This window comes from Scyliorhinus torazame, chromosome 19, assembly GCF_047496885.1.
Source record: "Scyliorhinus torazame isolate Kashiwa2021f chromosome 19, sScyTor2.1, whole genome shotgun sequence".
NCBI lineage: Eukaryota > Metazoa > Chordata > Chondrichthyes > Carcharhiniformes > Scyliorhinidae > Scyliorhinus > Scyliorhinus torazame.
The window spans coordinates 47,724,380-47,747,146 of NC_092725.1; the positions used below are offsets into that span (position 1 = coordinate 47,724,380).

The 22,767-nt window shown below is 46.3% G+C and overlaps 1 protein-coding gene across 3 annotated transcripts in view; it reads right to left on the minus strand.

Moving 5' to 3' along the window:
• dgki (diacylglycerol kinase, iota) overlaps window positions 1-22,767 on the minus strand; it is a 558,727-nt gene that overhangs the window by 229,799 nt on the left and 306,161 nt on the right. For all 3 annotated transcript variants that reach the window (XM_072484255.1, XM_072484256.1, XM_072484254.1), the window contains exons 15-17: window positions 16,808-16,886; window positions 13,175-13,230; window positions 2,070-2,132 (exon numbers count right to left, since the gene is read on the minus strand). In XM_072484255.1, the coding sequence (XP_072340356.1) occupies window positions 2,070-2,132; window positions 13,175-13,230; window positions 16,808-16,886 (198 nt within the window). The remainder of the gene's footprint in view (window positions 1-2,069; window positions 2,133-13,174; window positions 13,231-16,807; window positions 16,887-22,767) is intronic.

Genomic DNA, 22,767 nt, shown 5'->3' on the forward strand with positions numbered 1-22,767 from the left:
CTGTGCTGTTAGGGAGGGAGTTCCAGGATTTTGTCCCAGTGACAGTGAAGGAACGGCGATATATTTCCAATTCAGGTTGGTGAGTGGCTTGGAGGGGAACCTCCAGGTGGTGGTGTTCCAAGGTATCTGCTGACCTTGTCCTTCTGGGTGGTGGAGATCGTGGGTTTGGAAGGTGTTGCCTAAGGAGCCTTGGCGAATTCCTACAAGTTACAGTGCAACTTGTAAATGGTGCACACGACAGCCACTGTGCATCGGTGGTGGAAGGATTCAATGTTTCTGAAAGGGGTAGCAAACAAACGGACTGCTTTTGTCATGTCAAGCTTCAAGTGTTGTTGGAGCTTCACTCATCCAGGCAAGTGGAGAGTATTCCGTCACATTCCTAACTTGTGCTTTGTAGATAACAGACAGGCTTTGAAGAGTCAGGAGGTGAGTTACTCACCACAGGATGCCTAGCCTCTGACTTAATCTTGTAGTCACAGTGTTTTTCTGGCTAGTCCAGTTCCATTTCTAGTCAATGGTGACTGGCAGGATGTTGATAGAAGTATTCAAAGTTATGTGGCGCCTGGGAAGAGTAGATAGGAAGAAACTGTTCCCATTGGATTAAGAACGAGAGGGCACAGCAATTGACAAGAGAAGAAATATCGACATGAGGAATGGTTTTTTGCACAGCGTGTGGTTAAGATCTGGACTGCATTGCCTGAGCGTGGAGTGGAGGCAGATTCAATCGAAGCATTCAAAAGGGAATTAGACTGATTTCTGAAAAGGAAGAATGTGCAGGGTTATGGGGTGAAGGCAGGGGAATTGCACTAGGTGAATGGCTCATTCCGAGAGGCAATGCAGACTTGATGGACTGAATGGTCTCCTGCATCGTAACAATTCTGTGATTGTATCAATTCCCCATGTGTAGACAGTGTTGCTCTCTGTGTAACCATATCTACACAACTAGAATTTCCAGATGGGCAGCTTTGTTGTGCTCTGTTGGCAAGTTGAAAACCTACCTGAACAACCAGGCCTTTTAGGATGTCAGTGTTTCCCTTCCCACCATCTGAAGTCGGCGTGGAACCTATCCCTGCCGATACTGCCTACCCCGCAGCCAGTTAATGCTCTAACAAGCGCTATTGGCTGGATGTGGAACTTCCGCACCCTCACTCGGGAGGAAGTCCCACCTCAGAAAGCTATCGGCCAATTTGATTGGTCAGCAACTCTCTGTGGCACCAGAAGCTACAGTGGACAGGGTTGGAACTGCAAGCAACCCCCAGAGTCTAAGGTCAGAATGTCATGACCCCTCCTGCTGGCGGGATCATTCGTTCCCGCCAAAGGCAATGGAGTTTTGAATGGTTTGCTTGATTTAATAGCCCGCCGTGACTGGGTCGTAAAATTCTGCCCTATGTCCTGGTAGTCCTGGACCGGATAAGTTTTATGGTGTCTCGGAAACGGCCCTTGAGTGGTCAATAATTGGCCACTTGAGGGGTTTAATTGAGTAGTGTGTGGTTGGGCAGGCCTAGGCTTTGTCCAATCCAGCATAGCATTGGTGCAAGATGAGGGCGGGCAGGAGCCTGGGAAGGCCACATACAAACGTGCTGGCAAGGGAATAGAAAATTCTGCCTAATGTCTAATGTAGATTCTGTTCCTGGGGCATCTCTTTTTAAATTGGTAATGGCTGTAATTGTTTGTTATTAAGATTTCTGAAATGTGATACAGCAATTTAAAGTTTGACATGAAATGCGTTCGTGAGGCAGAAGAGTGTTGGGAGATTTCTGTATAAGAGTGAGGTGGAGCGTTTTGGTCGGGGGGATAAAGAGATGTCTCACACACCTTGGAAATAAGTGTCTACACGGGGTCGAGCAGCAGACGGATCTGGAGACAGTGATAGACTCAGTCAATGTACCCATTCAGGTTAATAACGGTATGAGAAAAAGCAAAGTAAGCACTTGGATCAGTTCTAAAGGCTTAGAATTGAAAAGCAGAGAAGTTATGTTAAACCTATCGGATATGATTTTCATAATTAGCAACTTCTATGCTCCATAATGTGCCCTTTCGAAGCTGACCGTGGCCGAACCAAAACTTACCACCACTCGAACATGCTTCGATAAATCTCGAGAACTTCTTTGCAGAAAGTCGGAAAAAGCTGCCTGAAAATAAACATCACAAATATCAGTAAATGCATCCTGTGAAATAATCCAATATCCATTCTCTTTGTCCCAAATCAGAGATAATCTGTGTATATCTGCAGTGATTGATTCTGGATCATCGAGGACAACGCTAATGTCCAACCTCTGTTTGGGTAAGGATTCCTGCCATTGTTTGTGTTTATTTCCTTATTTACCCTTTCTTTACCCTTTATTTTGTCGTTATTATTTTTGATTCATGGATGATTAATGGACAGGTGTATTTAAGTCAAGCAGCAGAATTCAGAAGTTACAGGAGAGAACATTCTGCTGTACTCAGCTGGTTTGAACTGGAAGAGTTTCAGACATTTAAAAAAAAATTTAGAGTACCCAATTATTTTTTTTCCCAATTAAGGGGCAATTTAGCGTGGCCAATCCACCTACCCTGCACATCTTTGGGTTGTGGGGCGAAACCCAAGCAAACAGCGGGAGAATGTGCAAACTCCACACTGACAGTGACCCACAGCCAGGATCGAACCTGGGACCTCGGCGCCATGAGGCAACAGAGCTAACCGCTGCGCCACCGTGCTGCCCTAAGAGTTTCAAACACGTTGGCACCAGAAAGAAAGATGGGGTGGGACTCGGTTTGATTTATAAGGCTGGTGGCCAATGAATTGGCCTATGAGGCTGAAAGCAAAGACCAGAACCTGCGATCCCTTTCCAGAAAGACTGTGAGTGCTGTATTTCTGAAACTACAGAGGCCTGATGGAATCCACAATAAAAACCACAAACTGAAAGCAAAGTTTGAAGAGAAATAAGCTGCTAAAACCCACCATCTGAAACAAATACTTTTTCCTTTTACTCACGATTTTTACCCCTTTTCACCTTTTTGTGTTTGTCTGTCTTGTGTGTGTATGTGCAGAGGATGGGGACAAGTTAAAGTGGGAATTAGGTAATAGCTAACAGTTGTATTTGCTGCATATTTCATTATAGTTCTAGTTATAAATAAACAGTAATTGTGTTTACATTTAAAACCTGGTGACTGTAATTATTAGGCAGTAAAAGACCAAAGGCATTGGATATTTTTCGAAGAAGTATTGGGTAATTCAGTTGTGTTGTGACTCCAGGTCAAGTGGGGCTGGAATTGTCTGCACACCAGCCCAGATTGTCGTAACTGTGTCAAACTATCAACCAGAACCAGGGCACAGGCCCACTGGCAGCCAAACACAACGCCAGATAGTAAACTAATGCCAATATCAAGGACACTTGTACCAGTGGCAGATGCCTCCTGTTTGTCAGTGCCTCACAGTTAATATACGAGACCCCATTGCCACATAATGCTGAGACGAAAGAGGACTTCCTTATTTTCAGGTGTCAGGAACTTAACACAGGGTTCTACTTTCTTCAGTTCTGGAGATTTTTGTGTTGAAATTCCATCATGGAAGTTTGAGAATTTGAATTTATTTTTTGTAAATAAATAACAATAGAGTAAATAAAGATAAACTGCTTCCAATGGCTGAAAGGTGAATAATGAGAGAATATGGTTACCATTTAGAATGCACTGTTCAATCAGGTAGTGGAGAAAGATTCAATAGTCACCTTCAAAAAGATGAATACTTAACGGAGAAATCAATTGCAGGTTTTGTGGGGAATGAACAATGAATTGGGACTAGCTAGATTTCCCTAAAGAACCAGCACATGCATTTTAGAAAATACATTTCAGGGGGTGTGGGTGTCGCTGGCTGGTCCAGCATTTGTAGCCAATCCGTAAATGTCCTTGAGCTGAGTGGCTTGTTCAGCCATTTCGGAGGGCAGGTAAGAGTCAACCACATTGCTGTGGCAGGGCAGCAGGGTGGCGCTGGGGTTGGCACTGCTGCCCCACTGTGCAGAGGACCCGGATTCGATCCCGGCCTCGGGTCACTGTCCGTGTGCAGTTTGCACATTATCCCCGTGTCTGCGTGGTCTCACTCCCGCTACCTAAAGATGTACAGGGTAGGTGGATTGGCCACGCTAAATTGCCCCTTAATTTAAAAAAAAAAAACCACATTGCTGTGGGTCTGGAGTCACACGTAGGCCAGACCGGATAAGGACGGCAGATTTTGTTCTTTTTAACCTTAGTCTATTGGCTCTGATTACGTCACCTTTGCTCACGAGTCGCCAGGTATCTTTATGATACCGCCACGTGGTTCAAGTTCAGGTTATGATTAATAACACAGCACACCGCTTAGTAAGGATTAAAACAACTGTCATTTATTATATACAACAAGCAATATTAATACCCTAATACTACTTTCTATATAATAAACCTATCACTACTGGCCAATACTTAACTTAGGAAGAGCCCACCAGGTCAGGGAAACGAATGGCTTGTCCAATCAGATCTGGCCCGCGGGATTCAAAAGGCTGCTACAGGTCGGTGGCTAGGTGTCTCTACCGGATAGCGATCGCTGGATTCAAACTTACAGTTGCCGGTTGCTGGTCTTGCGATGGTCTCGAGCAGGCGAAGAGGAGAGAGAGAGAGAGATCTGAACTTGGACCCTCACTTTTATAGGGCCCGGGGCAGCCCTTGACCCTGAGTCCCAAGTGATTGGATTTGTCCCCAATCCCTGGGGTCGATGTGTCCAATGGAGAGGCGATTCCTCGATCGGGGGGTGGTCGCTCACCTGTCTTTGTTTTGGCCACTGCAGGCGCCGACAGGTCTGGCCCGGTATTCAATTGCTAATATGTTGCAATTGTTCCCGGGGATAGCCGATTTAACTGCAGATGCCTGGATAGATGGGCTGCAAACAGTCCTGAATGCAACTGCAAATACCTGGGTTGATGGGCTGTTGATAGCCCTGAGTATCGATCTGGGGTAACTTCCCAGAGCCGAATATGCAATACTGTCTGCAGCTGCCTGCTTGTGTCTTCTTAGCTGCTTTTCCCAGCAGTCTTTCGGGTTAGCCATTTTAAACTGGGTTTTGGCCAGATTAATCGAAACGCAGCCATTTTACGTGGCTACATTCCCGCCTTGTGATCCTAACGTGAAGCGTGAAGTATCACATAAATTTTGTCCTCTTCGTTCCCTGACCGGGGTGGGGAGGTACCTCCTACATGGCCACTACTCTGACCCTAGCTATGCACAAAAATTTACCTAAACAATTCTTGAGGGCGCTATGTCAGGCAGGGGCATGTATCTATAAAAAAATAAACTGGGAACCTCTAATTTTACCTAAACAATACTTCAAGCATTATACAATCTTATCTCTCTAAACATACAATAACAATAACAACATTTAATATATTCTTTCCTGGCTTGGCAGTCAAGCTCAGGATCATACATTTCCATACATTTTCTTTTCATTTACAGGAAAAACCGCCAGTGCATGTTTTATTATTCATATGTCGCGGGGGTCTGCGGTCTGGTCATAGCCGAATATCGGGGATCGGATCCGATAGACCGGGGTTCGAGCACGGTACGCTCTCCTTTTCCACTTGCGGAGGCGCATGGTCTGTACTGTGCAACCGATTATAGCCAATGCTAACAGTGCCTCAATGATGTACGATAAGGAGTACCAAGTTATGAACTTGGCACACCAGGATAATGCAGCGTGGTTGGTGACTGGGCCCTCGGTACTACTGGGCCGTGAAGTGTTAACAGTAAAGGGGTTTGGAGTGATGGGGTACGCGTTCCCGCGCAACCAAAAGTTCATCAAAAGAGTGTAGAGCACGATGAAAGGAGTCCTCATGGCTGTCTTCTTTCTTTCCTTTTCCTGTGTTCGCTGGTTTTCTCCGGACTTGGAGCCTCTGGAGTTCTGTAAGACAAGCGTAGTGTGTGTAAATACTTCGGTTTAATATCTGGTGTGTTATTGAGTCTGTCCTTCTTGGGGCCAATTAAACCCTTATAATTGGTCACAGTATGTGACTCTCCCCCCCATTTTTTTTTCAAAACAAATGTTTGGACACGGCACACTTCCCAATGGTGGACCAGTGCTAAGTTTATCATCCAAATGTTCCAGGATGTAAATAGCATGTGGCAGCAACCCAAAGGTTGCCTAAATAAAATAAACTGTTTTTGAAAGAAAAGGTCGAATGCGGTGCGTGTGGGCCGCGACGGGTAAGACTTGGGTGGAGTCCCCGGGTAGGACGGCGACCAATACCGCATCTTCCCTACCCGAGCGTTTTTGACCAATGGGGGGGTCCCCAGGCAGGGCGGGTCTCACGCCGTTTCTCCACTGCCTGAGCGACCAAAGAACGGTTAAAAATGTAGTCTTCATGGTGGGGTTACCGTTCTGATTCGACCATCAAATCAGAAGAGTAGTTACGATCGGGTGTCTGAGGCAAGTCCTCAGAGGTTTCAGCAGAATGGGCGTGTGGCGGTGGTGGGTGTCAGTGGGAAAGTTAAAAAGTTCAGGTGAATGGGTGTGTGGCGGTGAGAACATTCTCCTGTAGGACGAACAACACTTAACAAACAGACAGACAACGAACAACATTTAACAAACAGACAGACAACGTAAAACATTCTGCAGGTTCCATCAGAAAGGGCAACACTTTTCACCAAGTGTCTCCTTTAAATCATCATGTGGACACCTCAGTTCTCAGTCGCTATGGGCGCTGCCTTTTTCTTATTGAGAGTGCCTGTCGGTTGGGCACTCTGTGGTGTTTTAGGGCCATTGCATTCTTTAGTAAAATGTCCCAACTGTCCGCAATTGTAGCACTCTTGCGGTTTGGCTGGGGGCTGTTCTTTCCCTCGTTTACCCAGACGGGGTTGTGGAGAGTGGTTCTTACTGCCTGCACGTCTGCGGCGGCTTGGGTTTCCTCGGGGGTTCTAGTTGCTGATTTGCCGTGAGCCGCTTGTTCCCAAACGCGGGACAATCTTTTGACCACCCACTTCTCATTGAGCCTCCTCCGAGGGGTCATAACTGCTACGGGCATTCTGTCCTGCTTCCGTGGCATGGGAGATAAGGGTGCGGGTCCACTTGGCCATATTGTCTGGGGACAAATGGGCACGATCTACGTTGCCGAAAACGGCTTCAAAATGAATCCACAAGCGTCCTGCGAACGCTGTGGGGTGTTCAGACTTTTTCTGTCTGGATTTATTCAGACCGTCTACGGGGTCGCCCCGGTTGTACCCGATCGCGTCCAGGATGGCGGCATGCATTTCTGCAAGGGTGCCTCCTCCTACATTCTGTGGGTCGGGAAGGGCTGCTGCGACCGATGGGTCTAAGCTGAGGACCGTGATCTTTACCTGCTCTTTCTCATCCAGGCCGTACATGGTCGCCTGGTGTTTGACGGTGGCAAAGAAATGGTGTGGGTCTGAAGCGGGGAGGAACGGTGTGATTTTGGCACACGCGTCCCGTAATTGGGTCACTGTGAGGGGGGTGGAATATAAGACTTCCGCCTCGTCTGCTGTGGCGGTGTGGTGGGTGGTTACAGGGTTCATGGGGGCCTGTATTATCTGTGGTGTGGGGGGTGGGGGTGCTTTCCTCCTTTGGGGTTTTCCCTGCGCACATGCTCCCTGAACATATCTCTGCGCTGTCTCTTGCAATTCTTCCCAATCAGGGCCGTCTTCCTGGTCTAAACTTTCCCCAAAGGTTTCTTGAAATCCCTTTTGGACAGAAAGCAGTGTTTTAAGTCTGCAATCTGCTTTCGGCACTTTGCATGGTCCAAAGTACTCTGCCTTTGTTCCGTGGTTGTGGCGTGGAGCGCTCTCAAGGCTGCCTTGAGATTACTGCATTGTTTCTGGAGCGTCTCTACCTGGTTTTCTGTTTCTTTCTTTACCAGGACTGCACGCTGCAGGTCCTGATAAGCCTTTTCATATTGTGACTGGAAACTACTCAAGTGCGCCAGACAAGATTGGTGACCCCGTTTGGCGTCAGCCACCTCTTCGTCCTTTGCTGCTAATTTCCCTTTTAACTCCAGGTTCTCTTTCTCAATTTCTCATGCATCGATTTTACTCATCCGATGTATGCCTTCTATTTCCTTGCGGAGAGTCCTGACGACCTCCTCTGTGCCTCGCAATTGTGCCAGACAGGACACAATTGCCATCGGCTTGCGCGCTTTTGCTAAACTCTTTTTGTGAATCTCACTCAGGTTCTCCCACCAAGTATGCCCTATACTTCCAGGACCTGAGTCGTCGTTATTGCAGAGATCCTTCCACATGGGCCATCCTTTGCCCTGCAGAAATTTGCGGATTTCCACTTCCCAAACGGGACACTGTCCCGCTCCTACGCTGCTGACTGGTGTGACAACAAAATCTTCGGGGTTCATGAGGCGCTGCATCGCCTGCATGGCGCTCTCTTATCTGCTCATTACGTTCGAATTTGGAACAAGGGGCTACGGTGGTGTGGTAGATGCGGGTACGGCTTGCGCTAATTTCCGAAATACCAAGTGCCGATAGTTTTGACGCAACAAAAAATCTCAGTTTTGCCCTATAACCCTGTTAGTTACGCATGTACTGCATATATGTGTATGCATATACACACTTCCGAATTGTGAATTATTAACCAGAACCGCTTGAACACTTGTGGGTTTTTTTTTGTTTCCGATTGGATTCTAATTCAAAATGTTGGGGTTCTCCCGGAGTGGTTTTCCACTTCTAAGTCGGGTCCCGGTGGAGTCACCAATTATGTTGCTCTTTTTAACCTTAGTCTATTGGCTCTGATTACGTCACCTTTGCTCACGAGTCGCCAGGTATCTTTATGATACCGCCACGTGGTTCAAGTTCAGGTTATGATTAATAATACAGCACACTGCTTAGTAAGGATTAAAACAACAGTCATTTATTATATACAACAAGCAATATTAATACCCTAATACTACTTTCTATATAATAAACCTATCACTACTGGCCAATACTTAACTTAGGAAGAGCCCACCAGGTCAGGGAAACGATTGGCTTGTCCAATCAGATCTGGCCCGCGGGATTCAAAAGGCTGCTACAGGTCGGTCTCTACCGGATAGCGATCGCTGGATTCAAACATACAGTTGCCGGTTGCTGTTCTTGCGAAGATCTCGAGCAGGCGAAGAGGAGAGAGAAAGAGATCTGAACTTGGACCTTCACTTTTATAGGGCCCAAGGGCTTCCCGCCTCCCGGGGCGGCCCTTGACCCTGAGTCCCAAGTGATTGGATCTGTCCCCAATCTCTGGGGTCGATGTGTCCAATGGTGAGCCGATTCCTCGATCGGGGGGTGGTCGCTCACCTGTCTTTGTTTTGGCCACTGCAGGTGCCGACAGGTCTGGCCCGGTATTCAATTGCTAATATGTTGCAATTGTTCCCGGGGATAGCCGATTTAACTGTGGATGTCTGAATAGATGGGCTGCAAACAGTCCTGAATATAACTGTAAATACCTGGGTTGATGGGCTGTTGATAGCCCTGAGTATCGATCTGGGGTAACTTCCCAGAGCCGAATATGCAATACTGTCTGCAGCTGCCTGCTTGTGTCTTCTTAGCTGCTTTTCCCAGCAGTCTTTCGGGTTAGCCATTTTAAACTGGGTTTTGGCCAGATTAATCGGAACGCAGCCATTTTACGTGGCTACAATTTCCTTCCCAAAAGGGCATTAGTGAACCTGATGGAACAATTGACGATAGTTTCTGAGACCAGCTTTACACAGTCTAGATTTATTAAGTGAAGTTACATTCTGCCAGCTGCCATGATGGGATTTGAGCCTGTCTCTCCAGAGCATTAACTTGGTCTTCTGGATAACAAGTCCAGTGACATTATCACCACACCATCGTCGCCCCTAACATATGGGACAGAAGAGCATTTCCTTATGTTGCACTGTATGTTGCCACTCAAGTGGATAGAGCTGTGAAGAAGGCCTATGGTGTGCTCGCGTTCATTAACAGAGGGATTGAATTTAAGAGCCGTGAGGTGATGATGCAGCTGTACAAAACTTTGGTAAGGCCACATTTGGAGTACTGTGTACAGTTCTGGTCGCCTCATTTTAGGAAGGATGTGGAAGCTTTGGAAAAGGTGCAAAAAAGATTTACCAGGATGTTGCCTGGAATGGAGAGTAGGTCTTACGAGGAAAGGTTGAGGGTGCTAGGCCTTTTCTCATTAGAACGGAGAAGGATGAGGGGCGACTTGATAGAGGTTTATAAGATGATCAGGGGAATAGATACAGTAGACAGTCAGAGACTTTTTCCCCGGGTGGAACAAACCATTACAAGGGGACATAAATTTAAGGTGAAAGGTGGAAGATATAGGAGGGATATCAGAGGTAGGTTCTTTACCCAGAGAGTAGTGGGGGCATGGAATGCACTGCCTGTGGAAGTAGTTGAGTCGGAAACATTAGGGACCTTCAGCAGCTATTGGATAGGTACATGGATTACGGTTAAATGATATAGTGTAGATTTATTTGTTCTCAAGGGCAGCACGGTAGCATTGTGGATAGCACAATTGCTTCACAGCTCCAGGGTCCCAGGTTCGATTCCGGCTTGGGTCACTGTCTGTGAGGAGTCTGCACGTCCTCCCCGTGTCTGCGTGGGTTTCCTCCGGGTGCTCCGGTTTCCTCCCACAATCCAAAGATGTGCGGGTTAGGTGAATTGGCCAATGATAAATTGCCCTTAATGTCCAAATTGCCCTTGGTGTTGGGTGGAGGTGTTGAGTTTGGGTGGGGTGCTCTTTCCGGGGGCCGGTGCAGACTCGGGGGGGCCGAATGGCCTCCTTCTGCACTGTAAATTCAATGATAATCTATGATTAATCTAGGACAAAGGTTCGGCACAACATCGTGGGCCGAAGGGCCTGTTCTGTGCTGTATTTTCTATGTTCTATGTTCTATGAAATTGGTAACAGCAACCGTGAAGCTGTGGAGTTATTGCAAAAATGCAACTGTTTCCCGAACGTCTGGTGGGGAAGGAAATCTGTTGTTCTTCCCCTGTTTGGTCTGTCAGTGGTTCCAGTCCCACACCAATGTGGTTTACTCTTAGCTAACCTCTGAAGATGTGAAACCACCTTTTCAGAGCAACTCGATCAATACTGATGAATGTAAGAAATATATAAATATTGTATTTTATGTCTGTTGCAGTAATGCTTTTAAAAGACTGAGTTCAGGTATATATGTCTGTTGCAGTAATATTATTAAAGAATCTAGGTTAAGGTACCCAGACTCTGTAGCTGCAAAAGGTGCAATTAAGATGTCATAAAAGTGAACTCATCAATTCATTCCAACCATGTGTGTGTTTTCAAAGACAGGCTGAATTGAATTTTGTTATGAATGCTGGAAATTTCCTGGAGAGTAGATAATTTGAGACATTGGGTGCGATTCAGCGGCCTCATCACGCCTGACCTGGTGTCGGGGCAAAGTTGTTGAATCTCGCGTGATTGTCTTGCAAGATCCAATATCCCTGTTGGTCAGTGGAATCACTCCTGTAGCGAAGTATCCTTTCCTCACAGTTTTATAAATGAAAAGAAAAGTGTATGGGGTTCTTGTCACCCGGTATCCGGTATAACTGTTGGGGCCTGGTCCGGGATCGTAAAACAATGTAGGCCTTAAGAACATCGACATTATGTAAAGACTTGGCCCGGTGGCATAGCCAAATAGGCCATTCCATTTCAATGACCTTCGCTGCAAAATATCCAGAATATCCTTTTTGATCAAGACTGTGTACAATGTTGTAGGTCTGGAAAAAGTCTTCATAGTAAATCTAGGTTAACTGTAAGTCTTTATTGACTCGTAGAATGAGTTACAAATGTACTGTGCAAACGATGAGCTGCCTCTGTGCTGGCTGGTACACAGGTCTCTCTGTCGAATACGGGACTGACTCTTGGTGTGGGTCATGTAATAATAATAATTACAGGGTGCAGAGGAGGTTCACCAGGATGTTGCCTGGTATGGAGGGTGCTAGCTATGAAGAAAGGTTGAGTAGATTAGGATTGTTTTTGTTGGAAAGATGGAGGTTGAGGGGGGACCTGATTGAGGTCTACAAAATAATGAGAGGTATGGACAGGGTGGATAGCAACAAGCTTTTTCCAAGAGTGGGGGTGTCAATTGCAAGGGGTCACGATTTCAAGGTGAACGGACGGGGAACAGAGGGACGTAGATCCTTGGAAAATAGGCGACAGGTTTAGATAAAGGATCTGGATCGGCGCAGACTGGGAGGGCCGAAGGGCCTGTTCCTGTGCTGTAATTTTCTTTGTTCTTTGTTCTTTATTGTCACAAGTAGGCTTACATAACACTGCAATGAAGTTACTGTGAAAAGTCCCTAGTCACCACATTCCGGCGCCTGTTCGGATACACAGAGGGAGAATTCAGAATGTCCAATTCACCTAACAGCACGTCTTTCGGGACTTGTGGGAGGAAACAGGAGCACCCGGAGGAAACCCACACAGACACAGGGAGAATGTGCGGAGTCTGCACAGACAGTGACCGGGAATTGAACCTGGGACCCTGGTGCTGTGAAGCAACAGTGCTAACCACTGTGCTACCATGCTCTCTTACATCATTTGTATGGGTGGTATTGTACTCAGTCCCACATTAACCCCATATGTGCCAAACTCCTGTTTACACACATGATGAATGCTAACTTGTACAAGGAGCTGGAGGACTGCTGGCATCTATGGAGGCCCCAAAAAGATTCATGAGAGCAGAATATGGAACTGGAGACGGGAAAAACATCCAACGTTCAGCAGCATTAAAGTAACCCAACACCAAAAACACACACAAGGAAAGGAAGTAAAAAAAAAGACCAAAATGTTTTATGTCTTTCATGACCTCAGGATATTCCAAACTACTGTATGGCTAGTTAAATACTTTGGAAGCATAGTAATTTTTGCAATGCAGATAATTTAATAAACCCAATAGTGTCAGATTACTCACACCGAATGCCAATGAAGTACTCACTGCAAATAGCCATAAATTATCCACACCCAACAATACTAAATTCAACACTACTTTCGTGCTACTAATGGGTGAGCTTGGGGATCTAGCTCAGATATTTCAATGATAGTTGCACTATCATTTATCGCCTGTTTCTCATTTCTGCAGCTTTGCAAATGGGCTCACAACTTGCAGAAGTGGTCATAAAGGGTTTCTCGTAGCGTCCCACTCGTCAATTTGATTCTTTTACATTTGGTACCACTTACCCCTGCGTAAAACATCTTGTTCCTAAACCGACTGTTAAATCGTTCTGGATTTGCTTCTACAAAAACAGGGGAAAACAAAGTTAGCATTAACGATCATTAATGGCCTGTCTAACCAGCCATTTACGATCATATATTGACGCAAAGGTGACTGCAGAAAAGACTTCAAACAATAATAATGCTTACACTGTCACCTGAAAGCAGTAGAAACTATTCTTATTCCCTCTTCAACCATAGCTGAGCTCTTACCCAGGCTGGACTAGCCTACTCGTTGTTGCAGCTGGTGAGGAGGACCCACAATTCCGCCAGTTGCCCAACATGGACATGAGTACCGCTCACAAGGAACAGAAGTCCCCGTGAGTTGAGAAACACTACTCACCAGGTACGGCCTCACAATGTCCTGTGAAGTGCAGCCATACTGTCCCCTTACCCAATACAGGTCCAATATGTTGCCTGATGCTCCCCAACATAAGACAGGGGATCCCTTTGCCCAGCATCACTCTTTATACATTAATAAATGTCCTGTTCCCTCCACAGGGTTAAGTAACGAACTGAGCTGTCTCACCTTTGAGCAGCTGATGTGAAGTCCAGGTGGTTTACAAAAACATACATTGTACAAGCGATTGAAAGAAAGGAGTCTATTAATGTTAGAAACATGTTGAAACACCTCACTTACAAAATTGACTTTGACGTGGATTGACATTTGGGTCTGGAAAATGCAGCAACCAACGTGCAAACAAGGTCTCCTGTTCAGAAATAAATAGCCAATTAATCACTTTTAGTGATGGGGGCCGCAGGGTGGTGGGAAATGTCGGTTGGGCAATGGGAGAACTCTCCACTGGGGGGCCTCACTGATCTAAACGTGAGCTGTGACCACAGAATGCTCTCTCAGTACATAGAATTTACAGTGCAGAAGGAGGCCATTCGGCCCATGGAGTCTGCACAGGCCCTTGAAAGAGCCCCCTACCCAAACCCACACCTCCACCTATCCCCGTAACTCAGCAACCCCACCTAACCTTTTTTTGGACACTAGGGCAATTTAGCATGGACAATCCACCTAACCTGCACATCTTTGGACTGTGGGAGGAAACCGGAGCACCTGGAGGAAACCCACACAGAACGTTCAAACTCTACACAGACAGTGACCCAAGCCAGGAAACAAACCTGGGACCCTGGAGCTGTGAAGCAACTGTGTTAACCACTGTGCTACTGTGCTGCCCCTCATGGATCTTAAACCAATGGACTTCAGAATGAGAGCCAAGTATGCCTTCACCTCAGTGTTTGCTGTGTGCATGTGAGAATCCTGTCAATGTGAGATGTATGCTCATGAATGAGTGTGCACACACATGTACTCCGATGAATGGCTATGCATGTCAGTCTATTATTGAGGGTATGAGGGATGTGAGTGTATGAACATGTATGTGTATGCACGTACCCTCTAAATATGTGTTTTTTGTGTGCATGTCTATGGATAAGCATGTATTTGCATGTTTATGTTTATGTACGAATGCATGTATAGGAGTGTGTTTCATATGCTTTCTGTGTATGTGTGTGTTTTGTGATTGTGAATGTGTGTGTTATGCAGAGACTATTAATGTTCAGAGGAGAAATTTGAACTCCCATCAGACACATCACGCACAAGATTTCAAGTTTCTAAAAAAAAAAACCTTTATTGTATAAGAAAAATTATTAAACAAAATAAACACCAACACCTTAACACTACGGTTTATAAAGACTTGTGCTATTAAGTCAGATCTACTTTTTTACTTCTCAAGAATTTTTTTACTTTGTGAAATCTTGAATATTCATTCAATTTTCTTCTGGGACCAACCCAAAAGGTAGACCATAAATAAATAAAACTATAAGACGTAGGAGCTGAAGGACGCCATTCAGCCCATTGAGTCTGCTCCACCAGTCAATGAGATCATGACTGATCTGATATGATAATCATCAACTCCCACTTTTCCCCATAACCCATCATTCCTTAACAGGTTTAAAATCTGTCCATCTCAGCCTTAAACATACTTAATGACCCAGTCTCTACAGCTCCCTACGGTAAAGAGTTCCACAGATTCACTACCCACTGAGAGAAGAAATTCCTCCTCATCTCGGTTTTAAATGAGTGACCCCTTGAGATTATGCCCTCTGGGTAGTCTTTCAGAGGGGCAGTGCAGACTCAATGGGCCGAATGGCTTCCGTCTGCACTGTCGCATTTTCCACCTTTCACTAAGAATTACTGTAGATTTTTTTCCTTTAGATTCCAGCTAAATAAATCTTCTAGCAATTCCTCCCCTGAGCAACTTTGTCTTATACTGAATACCAGCTCCCAATCCCAGGCTACAGCAGCATTTGCTCTAATTCAGATATAGGTCTACTTTACCTCTCAACGTCCGCCAGAGCTACAAGTTACGTAAGACCCAAAGACACAGGGCGCGATTCTCCACTCCCACGCCGGTTGGGAGAATCGCCTGGGCCGTCAAAATGTCTGGGGACGCTGGTCCGACGCCCTCCCGCGATTCTCCCAAGTGGCGGGAACAGCCCGGTCGTGTTTTGCGGGCCGCAGGCCGGAGAATCGCCGGAGACACCGAAAATGGCGATTCTCTGGCACCCCTGCTATTCTGAGGCCCGGATGGGCCGAGCGGCCAGGCCAAAACGGCGGGTTCCCCTCGGCGCCGTCCACACCTGGTCGCTGCAGTCATGAGCGGTGCGTGAATGCTGGGGGGGGCGGCCTGCGGGTGGGCGAGGGGGGATCCTGCACCGGGCTTTACCTAAAATGTGGGGTGGCCCGCGATCGGTGCCCTCTCTGAAGGAGGACCTCCTTCCTTCCGCGGCCCCGCAAGATCCGTCCCCCATCTTCTTGCGGGGCGGACTTAGAGAGGACGACAACCACGCATGCGCGGGTTGGCGCCGGCCAACCCGCGCATGCGCGGATGACGCCCGTTATGCGGTGCCAGCCGCGTCATCTATGCGGCGCCGCTTTTACGCGGGAGACAAGGCCTGGCGCATGTAGATGATGCGGCCCCGATCCTGGCCCATTGTCAGGGCTTGAATCGGTCGGGACCGGGGCCTCGACGGCGTTCACGACGGCGAGGCCACTTCGGCGTGGGAGTGGAGAATCGCGCCCACAGTCTCTCGGCTGTTATCCCAGCATGCACCAATCTTGCCTACCTGCTACACCCTAACTGAGATAGCCTTAAAACAAAGAATCTCGCTGAGCTCCACTCATGCCCATGACAATATGACACATGTCCTGTTCCCAGGTAGAAATACAAATGAACTATCTTTCAATTCCAAAGTTTTCCTTAATTCTGGGAAAGCACACAAATCCTTTATTGAAACAACTGCAGGTGTCATGAGTCCAATTCTTTAGCTCAGTAAAGCCCACCTGCGATTTTATGAGCTTACTTTTCTTGATGTTAATGTCTTAAATTAACATGGCCCGAGTCTTTTAAGTGTAATAAATCCCAAGCCTGTTTGAATTGCATTATTTCATGGTTGCTTCTTGGTTTCTTAATAAGATGCTCCCATTTTCCACAATTAAAACATTAATTCCTAAAACTAGAAGTTATATTCAGAAAAGTTTGAATTATGCAATAGACATTTAAAACAGTGTGTTCATGGATGTACAACATGTACCTCGAGACTCATGGAATTCCAGTGTGACATGGGCATCGAAACCCAGGCTGAAGTAGTTGTTAAACACAGTAAGGGGGAGCTGTGGAGAAAGAGAGAGAGAGATAGAATTGGTGAATGAACGCTGGCAATACATGAACCAAGCAGCCCTGAGAGCGGACACACACACCAATGGTGAACGCATGCCGTGGGTTTCCTGGCAGTGCGGGGGGTTCATTTAATGGGAAACCCTGTTGACAACAGAAGATCCTACTGGCGACCGATGGCGGGCTTCCTCCGCCGCCACAAAATTCGCGGCAGGGGCGGGTGGAAAATCCTGCCCAGTATGTTAACGTTCAGCTCAGCACCCGAATAATGGTCTCTGACCAAGACTACTGTTCAAAGGAGACTAAATAAATTGTTTTTTAGCGCACTGGATTGCTGACACTTAGGACGAGGAGGTGGATTTATGAGGGCTGTGTTCTTAGCAACTTGTTGTAAGGCGGTGAATCATGAATGACTTAACAGCTATAGAGTCATCGAGATCTACAGAAAAGCCCTTCGCCCATCGCCTCTGTGCCAGTTAAAAACAATCACCTAACTATTCTAATCCCATTTCCCAGCACTTGGGCCCATATCCTTGTATGCCCTGGCATCGCAAGTCCACATCTAAATACTTCTTAAATGTTATGAGGGTCTCTGGCTCCACCACCCTTTCAGGCAGCAGGTTCCAGACACCCACCACCCTCTGGATGGAAAGGTTTTACCTCACATCCCCTCTAAGCCAAAGCGTGTAATGAGGCAGTGGGGAAGGGAACACTGACAAAGGAGAGTACTTGCAGGCACGGAGATGGGTTGAAGTGTGTATACTTCAACACAAGAAGCATCAGGAATAAGGTGGGTGAACGTAAGGCATGGATCGGTACTTGGGACTACGATGTGGTGGCCATCACGGAAACTTGGATAGAAGAGGGGCAGAAATGGTTGTTGGAGGTCCCTGGTTATAGATGTTTCAATAAGATTAGGGAGGGTGGTAAAAGAGGTGGGGGGGGGGGGTGGCATTATTAATTAGAGATAGTATAACAGCTGCAGAAAGGCAGTTTGAGGAGTATCACCCTATTGAGGTAATATGGGTTGAAGTCAGAAATAGGAAAGGAGCAGTCACCTTGTTAGGAGTTTTCTATAGGCCCCCCAATAGTAGCAGAGATGTGGAGGAACAGATTGGGAAACAGATTTTGGAAAGGTGCAGAAGTCATAGGGTAGTAGTCATGGGCGATTTTAACTTCCCAAATATTGAGTGGAAACTCTTTAGATCAAATAGTTTGGATGGGGTGGTGTTTGTACAGTGTGTCCAGGAAGCTTTTCTAACACAGTATGTAGATTGTCCGACCAGAGGTGGGGCAATATTGGATTTAGTACTGGGTAATGAGCCAGGGCAAGTGATAGATTTGTTAGTGGGGGAGCATTTTGGAGATAGTGACCACAATTCTGTGACTTTCACTTTAGTAATGGAGAGGGATAGGTACGTGCAACAGGGCAAGGATTACAATTGGGGGAAGGGTAAATACGATGTTGTCAGACAAGAATTGAAGTGCATAAGTTGGGAACATAGGCTGGCAGGGAAGGACACAAGTGAAATGTGGAACTTGTTCAAGGAACAGGTGCTACGTGTCCTTGATATGTATGTCCGTGTCAGGCAGGGAAGAGATGGTCGAGTGAGGGAACCATGGTTGACAAGCGAGGTCGAATGTCTTGTTAAGAGGAAAAAGGTGACTTATGTAAGGTTGAGGAAACAAGGTTCAGACAGGGCATTGGAGGGAGACAAGATAGCCAGGAGGGAACTGAAGAAAGGGATTAGGAGAGGTAAGAGAGGGCATTAACAATCTTTGGCGGGTAGGATCAAGGAAAACCCCAAGGCTTTTTACACATATGTGAGAAATATGAGAATGGCTTGGAGGGCCGAAGGGCCTGTTCCTGTGCTGTACATTTCTTTGTTCTTTGTTCTTTGACTAGAGCGAGGGTAGGTCCGATCAAGGACAGTAGCGGGAGATTGTGTATTGAGTCTGAAGAGATAGGAGAGGTCTTGAACGAGTACTTTTCTTCTGTATTTACAAATGAGAGGGGCGATATTGTTGGAGAGGACAGTGTGAAACAGATTGGTAAGCTCGAGGAAATACTTGTTAGGAAGGAAGATGTGTTGGGCATTTTGAAAAACTTGAGGATAGACAAGTCCCCAGGGCCTGACGGGATATATCCAAGGATTCTATGGGAAGCAAGAGATGAAATTGCAGAGCCGTTGGCAATGATCTTTTCGTCCTCACTGTCAACAGAGGTGGTACCAGGGGATTGGAGAGTGGCGAATGTCGTGCCCCTGTTCAAAAAAGGGACTAGGGATAACCCTGGGAATTACAGGCCAGTTAGTCTTACTTCGGTGGTAGGCAAAGTAATGGAAAGGGTACTGAAGGATAGGATTTCTGAGCATCTGGAAAGACACTGCTTGATTAGGGATAGTCAGCACGTATTTGTGAGGGGTAGGTCTTGCCTTACAAATCTTATTGAATTCTTTGAGGAGGTGACCAAGCATGTGGATGAAGGTAAAGCAGTGGATGTAGTGTACATGGATTTTAGTAAGGCATTTGATAAAGTTCCCTATGGTAGGCTTATGCAGAAAGTAAGGAGGCATGGGATAGTGGGAAATTTGGCCAGTTGGATAACGAACTGGCTAACCGATAGAAGTCAGAGAGTGGTGGTGGATGGCAAATATTCAGCCTGGATCCCAGTTACCAGTGGCGTACCGCAGGGATCAGTTCTGGGTCCTCTGCTGTTTGTGATTTTCATTAATGACTTGGATGAGGGAGTTGAAGGGCGGGTCAGTAAATTTGCAGACGATACGAAGATTGGTGGAGTTGTGGATAGTAAGGAGGGCTGTTGTCGGCTGCAAAGAGACATAGATAGGATGCAGAGCTGGGCTGAGAAGTGGCAGATGGAGTTTAACCCTGAAAGGTGTGAGGGTGTCCATTTTGGAAGGACAAATATGAATGCGGAATACAGGGTTAACGGTAGAGTTCTTGGCAATGTGGAGGAGCAGAGAGATCTTGGGGTCTATGTTCATATATCTTTGAAAGTTGCCACTCCAGTGGATAGAGCTGTGAAGAAGGCCTATGGTGTGCTCGCGTTCATTAACAGAGGGATTGAATTTAAGAGCCGTGAGGTGATGATGCAGCTGTACAAAACTTTGGTAAGGCCACATTTGGAGTACTGTGTACAGTTCTGGTCGCCTCATTTTAGGAAGGATGCGGAAGCTTTGGAAAAGGTGCAAAGAAGATTTACCAGGATGTTGCCTGGAATGGAGAGTAGGTCTTACGAGGAAAGGTTGAGGGTGCTAGGCCTTTTCTCATTAGAACGGAGAAGGATGAGGGGCGACTTGATAGAGGTTTATAAGATGGTCAGGGGAATAGATAGAGTAGACAGTCAGAGACTTTTTCCCCGGGTGGAACAAACCATTACAAGGGGACATAAATTTAAGGTGAAAGATGGAAGATATAGGAGGGATATCAGAGGTAGGTTCTTTACCCAGAGAGTAGTGGGGGCATGGAATGCACTGCCTGTGGAAGTAGTTGAGTCGGAAACATTAGGGACCTTCAAGCAGCTATTGGATAGGTACATGGATTACAGTAAAATGATAGTGTAGATTTATTTGTTCTCAAGGGCAGCACGGTAGCATTGTGGATAGCACAATTGCTTCACAGTTCCAGGGTCCCAGGTTCGATTCCGGCTTGGGTCACTGTCTGTGCGGAGTCTGCACGTCCTCCCCGTGTCTACGTGGGTTTCCTCCGGGTGCTCCGGTTTCCTCCCACAGTCCAAAGATGTGCGGGTTAGGTGAATTGGCCAATGATAAATTGCCCTTAATGTCCAAATTGCCCTTGGTGTTGGGTGGAGGTGTTGGGTTTGGGTAGGGTGCTCTTTCCAAGAGCCGGTGCAGACTCAAAGGGCCGAATGGCCTCCTTCTGCACTGTAAATTCAATGATAATCTATGATTAATCTAGGACAAAGGTTCGGCACAACATCGTGGGCCGAAGGGCCTGTTCTATGCTGTATTTTTCTATGTTCTATGTTCTAAGCCTCCTGCCCCTTCCCTTAAATCTATGCCCCCAGGTCATTGATTCTTCCACCAAGGGGAAACGTTTCTTCCTGTCTGTTCTATCTATGCCCCTCATAATTTTATACATCTCAATCATGTCCCCCCTCCCCCTCACTCCCCGCAGCTGCCTCTGCTCCAAGGAAAACAACCCCAATATATCTAATCTCTCTTCATAGTTAAAACTCTCCAGCCCAGGCAAAACCGTGGTAAATCTTCTCTGCACCTTTTCCAGTGTTATTACATCCTTCTTATAATATGGATTCCAGAACTGCACACAATACTCTAACTGTGACCTAACCAATGTTTTTTTATGGTTCCTCCCTGTTCTTAAACCCTATGCCTCTGCTAATAAAGGCAAGTATATCATGTGCCTTCTTAACCACTGTATCCACCTGCTTTGCTACCTTAAGGGATCAGTGTACATACGCACCAAGATCCCGCTGATCCTTGGTGCTTTCCAGGGTCCTGCCATACATCATGTATTCCTTTGCCTTGTTAGTCCATCCCAAGTGCATCACCTTCCACTTATCAAGAAAGGGAGCTCAACAACGTTCATCTTCACTGTTTGCAATGCATTCTGGGCATCTCATAGTTGACAAAATCCTGAATGTGACAGCCCTCTCAAAGGCAAATCTCCGAAGTGTGTTGGCATTTATTAAGCAGAGATGACTTTGTAGTCTCGAGATTGTTTGCAAGGTGAAAGACGGACACAGAACCAGCAATTTTTGTTATGCTGCGATAGTCAAAGCCAGAAGTTGGCTGCAAGTTTGACATCAAGGCCTTGTACATCGATTTCACACCTGGGAGACACTGATGGTAGAGGGAAATGGCGACGTCACCTGGGAGTTAGCACATGCCACCATGCCAACGGGTGACTGTTAATATCCCACTTGATGTTATAACTGGATGGGAAGATCCCAGAATGGAGCCCAGCCTCAAAAGACCATGAGCGGGAGTCTCTGCCAGCAGGGCACTCACCCCCGCGGGTTTCCACAATGGGAAATCCCATTGGTAGGTGGCAGGGATGGGAATGCCACTGACGGAGAGGGTGTGCCGTCGAGGAACACGTGGCTGGCGGACCGGAGAATCTCACCCCAAAACCTTTATTTTTTTTAAATAAAATGTGGAGGAACAAAGTCACAGGTTCACAAATTAGTTTTAACAACAAGAAAAAACATTTTAAAAAAAATTTTCAAAACATTTTAGAGTGCCCAATTCATTTTTTTCAATTAAGGGGCAATTTAGCGTGGCCAATCCACCTACCCTGCACATCTTTGGGTTGTGGGGGCGAAACCCACGCAAACACGGGGAGAATGTGCAAACTCCACACGGACAGTGACCCAGGGCCGGGGTCGAACCTGGGGCCTCAGCGCTGTGAGACAGCAGTGCTAACCACTGCGCCACCATGCCCGAAAAAAATATTTATTAAACATGAAAAGTTGAATTACTATACAATACTCCTTTACTCCCCATTTAGCTTAAGAATTGCACACAGTTTTTAAGATGAACAAAGTACATATTATGCTACAGTGGTCTCATTGATAAAAAAAGTATCTTTTAAGCACACAAGATTGTTGTGGTCAAATACACGTACTCCACTCTGAACTCAAGTTAGTGTCTATGGACCTTTGCTCAGAATCCCCCCTGATGAGAGACGATCACTCTCAAAACATGCTTTAAAATCTTCTCATTATAATGCTTTCCCTTTGCGGTTTGCAATCTGAAATCCAGTCTAGGTTTTCCAAATGACTCTTTTAATCAAAGCTTCCACTCCATTTTTTAACAGCGAGTCCATTCCAGGATTTTAAATCACTCCCTTTTATATTTCCATTGCCTTAACTGC